Source organism: Eutrema salsugineum, unplaced genomic scaffold (assembly GCF_000478725.1).
Source record: "Eutrema salsugineum unplaced genomic scaffold, Eutsalg1_0 scaffold_24, whole genome shotgun sequence".
Taxonomy (NCBI): Eukaryota; Viridiplantae; Streptophyta; class Magnoliopsida; order Brassicales; family Brassicaceae; genus Eutrema; species Eutrema salsugineum.
Genome location: NW_006256797.1, coordinates 1,413,576 through 1,420,775, shown reverse-complemented (window position 1 = coordinate 1,420,775; position 7,200 = coordinate 1,413,576). Strand labels below are relative to the sequence as shown.

General features: G+C 38.7%; 1 protein-coding gene across 1 annotated transcript; it reads right to left on the bottom strand.

Moving 5' to 3' along the window:
• Positions 1–4,250: 4,250 nt before the first annotated feature.
• On the bottom strand, positions 4,251–6,253 carry LOC112086020. The gene is made up of 7 exons (XM_024154821.1): positions 6,159–6,253; positions 5,828–6,107; positions 5,527–5,766; positions 5,180–5,407; positions 4,905–5,094; positions 4,574–4,805; positions 4,251–4,467 (listed from the first exon to the last, which is right to left on the bottom strand). The coding sequence occupies exons 1-7, from the start codon at positions 6,251–6,253 to the stop codon at positions 4,251–4,253; spliced, it is 1,482 nt and encodes a 493-aa protein (XP_024010589.1).
• Between the last annotated feature and the right edge of the window lie 947 nt (positions 6,254–7,200).

The window sequence follows — 7,200 nt, the reverse complement described above, 5'->3', positions numbered from 1 at the left end:
AGAATGGAGTCACGCATAAAGTTGCATCTCCATATCACCCTCAGACAAGTGGACAAGTGGAAATCTCTAACAGAGACAACCGACGTAAATCGCAAGGACTGGTCTGAAAAAATTGACAATGCACTTTGGGCCTATCAGACAGCATACAAAACTCCTTTAGGGACCACACCGTTCAATCTTGTGTACGGGAAATCATGTCATCTTCCTGTAGAGCTGGAGTACAAAGCACAATGGGCTATTAAGGAGATGAACATGAAATTTAAGGCAGCTGGAGAAAGAAGAATGCTTCAAATGCACTAGTTAGAAGAAATCCGCCATAAAGCCTGCAAAAATTTTAAGATATACAAGGAGAAGACGAAGGCATATGACGACAAAAGGATTATACATCGGTGTTTTGCTCCAAATGACAGAGTTCTTCTTTTCAATTCTCGTCTTAAGCTTTTTCCACGAAAGCTACAATCAAGATGGTCTGGCTCCTTCACAGTAAAGGAAGTCAAACCATATGGAGCACTCATTCTTTGGGGAAAGAAGGGAGATATATTTGTCGTTAACGGACAGCGTGTCAAACCATACCTCGCAGAAGAAGAAGGAAGGGAAGAAATGCTCTTGGCAGATCCACCAGGCTAAAGCATGATCAAAGTCAAGCTAATGACTTTAAGCAAGCGCTTAGTAGGAGGCAACCCACTTGGTATTTTACTTATTCCCTTTGATTTGCATTTTCTATTTTTGTTCCTTTGTTTTTGTCTTCTGTTATTTCAGGTTTTTAAGCGAAGAACAAATAAAAGGTGAACATAAATCACGAACCAAAAAACACATCAAGAGCCGCGGAATATCACCAGGTAAGTACACCAAAATATTCCAAATTTCAATCCATAATTATCCCGTCTTCTCAAAGGCTTCTCACACTGGGGGCAGTGTGATTTAAGTCTGGGGGAGGATATTCATCATTTAATAAAAAATTTTGGTTTATTTTGAGTTTGTGTTTCATAAAAGATTTTTCATAAAAAGTTTTCAAAATAGGAATGCCGAAAACAAAACCATGTGCTTCTAGACTTTACATGATGGTCTCTTTTTGTGGTTAGTACTAGACTAGGCGGTAGGTAGAATACTCGCACTACGAACTCTTACCAGAGGATTTCTATTCATGAAGATCTTTTTTGCCAGGATATACTAGCTCATTTTACTTGAACTTAATCCTGACATCTAACTTTCTCATCATTGGTTTTAGCAGGCATCATGATACACATCTAGGACATCTTCACCTTATTGTTACCACTCTCTGTTGTCCTAGATGGCCTGTTTTTAGTTGGCACCACACCCTTTACCCAAACCTTTATGTTCAAAACTCATACATCCTCTCTTTAATTTGTATCGATAGATATGTGCAAAAACGCCGGAGAAGGAGGAATAACATAGTTTTCAGTCACTCAAGAGAAACCAAAAGCCTAAAGAGTCTAGGATATCCGAAATCATTTGGATAAGGCTACAAGTATTGATTGGTGGATCATTGGTTTTAAAACCTGGACAAAAATCTAAGTCTGGGGGAGTTATGAGGAGAGACCTTGAAGGAAGAGATCAGAAATCTTAAGGCAAGAGGAATGTGAGTGGAAACTATGGATATCAACAGCTCTATCCTCTCTTGCTGTTTTGCATAATGTATTGTCTTTCCAGAAAAGGTAACCCTAAACACTAAGAACCTCACCCTGAAAGAGCCATTTTGAATACCTAGCCTTGATTGCTTTACTAAAGTCCTTTTGATGAGAACAACTTGAACTTTTGAATGAATGTTAAGAGCTAGTTGACTGGAAGATAGTGTTAAGTGTCTAGACTTCCGCATGACGGATCAACAGACTAGTTATGCCTGTATTCTGGTGAGAATTTTCTAGACTATACCTGACTTGAGCATAATGATTGATTTTAGTGTAGAAGCATGGTCACTGAGATACTGTGTAGTTCCTGCATTTTTCAAACCTCTTTCCTAACTTCGAAATTTGTTTGGGGGCAAACAAAGGTCTAATTCTGGGGGAGTTGATAAACCTGATTTTGACCATTTTTATGGATCACTTTCAATATCTTATTTTTAATATCTTATGCAGGTGTTTTCACTCAGTTTTAAAGGTTTTTAAGTGATTTCCTTGTTTTAGAATCTCAAAAGAGTTTTCAGAATATTTTGACAAAAGTATGCACTTGGAAGCAAAAAGCACAACTTTGGATAAATTCAGACCGTCAGAAGTTTAGAAACAAATGGAAGCCTTCCCACCGTCTGACCATCCCCAACTTTCAACACAAGATAGAGGAGACAACCAGATTTCTAATCCAAGTGGAATAAAAGCAATCCAACAGTTAGATCTCTAGATATGGTCGATGCACTTAAGGTGAATCAACACAGTCAGAAGCTCTCCGGGGGCCAAAACATCATCCAGGGGGGGGGGGGGTGGGTGCAAAATTTTAGACTGCGGGGAGCTTATTTCCGAGCCTGAGAAGTCCTTTTTAAAGCCCAATTTATTCCCTTCATTATTCCTGCAAGCCATAGGCATTCTCGAGGACTCAAGACACTATATAAACCCCTTTTAAGTCATTTAGAAGGGTTGCCACATTTTGCCAAGGAACCCTAGAGAGAGAGACTCGCCGTGAAGAGGAGCCACCGAGAGGGGCACCATCGGTCCTCCTGCTTCAATCTGTTCTTTGTTTCTAACCTTTGTCTACTTCAATTCTCTGCAATTCTAAGTACTTTTGTGATGTTTAACTCAGCTATGTCTGAGTAATCTCCAAGTTGGGTTTTAATGGATTTTTCAGAGGGAATTTCATGTCTTCATCATATGCTTTGTTCGATTTAGGGTTTATAATCTTCTAGGTGTCCTTCGTTCATTCTTGTTCGCTATGCTGTTTCTGTTGCTAACAGCTTAGAAATTGATCTCAGCAATTGGAGCCATGAGAATGTTGTATCAAATTATCAGACATAGAAGTGATCGAGCGAAATCGCTATAGGAGATGAAAACTACCTATAGAGAATCGTGAGCGAGGAAAATTCTGTTTTTAATGCATGATCTTATTCTCGGCATGAGAGTGAGAGTTAATTGCCGAGATGAGTGATTTGTTGATTAGGGTGGTGAGAGTTGGCTAATCATACATGCGCCTATTCGAGTTCGGGATCCTCACTAGATGATTACCTTTATCAATTTGTTTGACTTTTGATCAGTTCATGAACCCCTCCGAAAACCCTTTAGACCCAGCGCTTAGTTCTCATTGCTTTAAAACCTTTTCATTTCATTTGCATTTAGATTTAGTGACATCAAAACCAAACCCCCCCCCCCCCCATTTTGCTTGTTCTACTACACTTAAGTTTTGATTGATTCGTACTGAAAGCTCAAAATCTATATGGTTCGACCCCTAAGTACTACAGCGTACATCTGTGGTCTTGCAGATATTTAGGGTTATAAATTTAAAACGTGAAGTTAGAAGTAACCCTTGATTCTTTTAGCGTCAGTGAAAGACTTGGTTCAAAAGCTTGGTGTAAGAGAGTCCGAGATTGGTAATGGGACTAGGGTTGGTGTGAACGAGTTGATGGGTGAGATCCAAAATGTGAAAGAAGATGTTTTACAGTGTAAAACCGAGCTCTGCCAATTCAAAATCAAGAGCATTGTGGTGCTTGTTCTTTTTTTTTTTGTGTTTTAGCTCTTGTTATCATTTACCACATCATGTCCCACAAAGTTGGTGGAAACACACTTCTATTTGGCTACAGGTGATTGTATTTGGTAGACAAGACTTGGTTTGGCTTTTCTTTGTACTCTTCTTTGTCTGTGATGTAAGATTGAATGTAGTTTGTGTTTTCAAATGACATAACATGACTTTAAATTGATTTTGTTTTGGCTCTCCTTCTCTCTTTCTCACTTGTACTCTTGTAATTGATAACTGAATTTAAACTTAAATTTTGTCTAAAACAGTTTAAAATTAGCCCCGAAAACATGTCAAAACATGCCATAAAATCACAAAAGAGATATCATTCAGTCAAAGATAGCTGAAACATGCAAAACAAAAAAAAAACCGAGAGTCTAGCTAAAATCAAGAGTGTAAGATAGCTGAAACAGCACAGAATTGTCTTTTTAATCCCGAGAAAAACAACTAGGTAGAGAAGCCAAATTCTCCTTGTGATGCTTGAGAAGCTCCACCTTGTGATGATGGAGGACACCTTGTCCTGTTATGACCTTGTTTTTTGCAGTTTGAGCATGTACCAATACACCCATGTCTTGTTACTTGTTTGGATTAGATGATGACTCCTGAGGACCTTTTTTCCGAGCTCGACCATGAAGTCTTCTACGGTTGAATCTTGATAGTGGTGGTAGAATTGGCAATCTGCCTAACATTCTCCACGCTTTCATGCCTTGGACTGGTTTCATACCCTCAGCATACATGTCACGCCATTTTGAAGTCAAGTAGTAATTTGAAACATAGTCATTGAGATCTAACCTTAAGTTAGTGATGACACACATAGCAAGTATACAAGGTATGCCATTCAATTGCCTGTAACCACATCCACATGGTTTTTTTTTCCATGTCAACGGAGCAAGCACACCCATGAAAGTCAATTTTATGTTGATTTCTAGTGGTCATGTATCTTATGCGTTTTCTAGCTTTCTGCCTATTGCTTTCAATCTCTCGGTCTGCTCTCGGTGTGAATCTTTTCTTCCACCTGATTGTTGAAGCTTTTCTCTTTGCATTTCTCTCCATAACTTTCCTTCTGATCTCAGTCAAGAACTCAAGCAGCGGCAGTCTCCTCGACTCCCTAACTTTCAAATTGAAAGATTCTAACAAGTTGTTGAGATTGTCATTACAACAAGAACCCAACTTAGAAAATGTCTGAGTCTAGGTTATTTGTGCAGTAACTTGGAGTGATTCAAAAGCACCTACGTTGTACTTCTTCAGGGCTTCTAAGTTATCTCCAAATACCTCAGGTGTGTAGCTCCTTCCTATTCTCCAGAACAGACGCTCAAGCTCGATGTCCGTATATGTCTTCTTCCAGTTTTCTAGAATGTGTCGAGAACACATCCTATATTCAGCATTAGGAAGTTCTTCATGAACAGTATTTAGAATACCCTATAACATAAATCAAACAAAAATAGAAACAATTATAAATCAAATACCATGAAAACAAGGAAAGAAAACTGTTAGTATTACATACCCTATGCTTATCAGAGATGATTGTAAGCTCTTCTCCATCTTCAGGATCCAAATCTTTTTTTATAAGTTGCACAAACCACAACCAATTAGGATTGTCCTCCACTTCCACCAACGCCCAAGAAATAGGAAATATCCTATTATCCCCATCTCTGTCAATTGCAGCTAACATTTGGCCTTTATTATCCCATTTCATAAAAGCTCCATCTAATCCGATGATAAGCCTACAATACTACTTCGAAGACTCTTTCAATGCAGCAAAACAGACATATAGAGACAGTGGAATCTTTTCTTTCTTCCAGGAACTGATCCAGGAATCGTCTCTACTTCCATTTCATTAGATGTTCTTACCTCTTCTTGATAATACCATAATCTAGCAAAATGAGACTCATGAGAAGCCTTCCTTTGAGCTGCAAGTACAGACTTTGCTCTCCTAGATTGACTCACAGTAACAATCATATTGTATTCTCTCTTGATTTCATCAACCATCTCTTGTGACTTGATTTTCAGAATGACACTCAGCCTCTCTTCATACAATTGAGGAATAACACCACGCTTCAACAGCTTTGTTCCTCCCTTCCTGCAGCAAGTCTGCTCATTTACAAAGACCTTGACCATCAGTTTTTTCCTGCCTCTTTCAAAGGAGCAATACACTCTCTAAGGAAACTTTTCGTTTTTTGTTCAGTGTGCACTTAGCACCAAGCCTATCACTAGTCTTCAAAGAATACCTAAGAAGTGCATTCTTGAATTCATCAGCATTGTTGAAGCACTTCCCGAGTGCAAAGATCTGTTCTGGATGACAAGTCATTGGCATACCCTCTACTTCCTTTTCATCATCTGTTAACGGATCTGAAATATTATCGTCGTTCCAAACATCATCACCACTATCATCAACATCAGCATCCTCAACTCCATCTTCACGACTAGATTCTCTGAAATGAGAAAGCCAAGTACCATAATCACAGATTTGAACATTCACAAACCTGTCAGCAGTGTTATTTTTCAGCCAATTCTGGCTCAACCTCTCTATATCCAGGTGCATCTTTTTAAATATTTTCACAATCATCTCCTTCGACATTTTCTCGTGCATCTGATTCTACTGTCTCTTTTCCTTCATGCCCATAGCTCTCTCTTCTCCACCAACTATTTCAGTCTCTTCTACACTGACATTAGCCCTCTATTCTACACTGGCATCACCTCTTTCGGGTTCAGGATTGATTTCTGGGTTTGGCTCTGGATCCCTTCGTGGTTGAATTTTCCGACTTGTCTACATGGTTTTTGATGTGTTTGTGTGGTGAGGGTGTCAGGTTTTACCCTAAATGAAATCAATAGCCGCAACTGCACAGATGATCGATTGTAGTACTTAGGGATCGAATCCACAGGGAAGGAGAACCTTTCCTGTAAAAGCTTTCGAAAGAAATATAAAGTAAGGAAGTCTAGAACCAGACGATTTTTGTGAGGGTTTTGGTGGTGTCTTTAAAACGTAAAAACTAATCTTAACGAGAAAATACGGTAATTAAAATGACCTAATAACTAAACTTAATGAAATTGACTAAAAACGAGAAAACGGCTAAACCTAATTGCTTGAATGAAAATCGATTAAGAGAATGAAAATGATGAACTAAAGCTTGAAATAAAATCGATGTAAATATATAGAAAAGAAGCGCTGAGTTTCAGGGAAGCTTTCTCAGGGGTATGAACGATTCAAAAAATTTCTAGAGCGTAAATTTGATAAGATATTAGCTTAAAGTTTTCGAACTAGAGTCACGGACGTATGAATATGCCACTGTCGTGATCATAGACAACTATCTCTCTCAACCCTGACTAGTAGGTTTCCACTCTAGCACTAGAAGAGAAAAGATGCATTCACAAATCGCCCATAGGTAGGATTCCTCTCCTATGTTTGTTTTTCTCTCCCAAAGTTGATCTGACACCGGATGAACACTTTCGTGTCACCAAGCATCTGGATCTGATTGTAGTTGATGACGCTACTCTCATGCAGTAAAAGTAAATCCAGAAGAAAAA

What these genes read in the sequence shown, in the direction of transcription:
- LOC112086020 (XM_024154821.1), bottom strand. Translation starts at nt 6,253, where the DNA reads ATGTCGAAGGAGATGATTGTGAAAATATTTAAAAAGATGCACCTGGAT. An exon ending in AAAAATAACACTGCTGACAG is followed by an intron (nt 6,108 to 6,158) that starts GTTTGTGAATGT and finishes TTCTCATTTCAG; the next exon opens with AGAATCTAGTCGTGAAGATG. An exon ending in TATGGTATTATCAAGAAGAG is followed by an intron (nt 5,408 to 5,526) that starts GTAAGAACATCT and finishes TCTTCGAAGTAG; the next exon opens with TATTGTAGGCTTATCATCGG.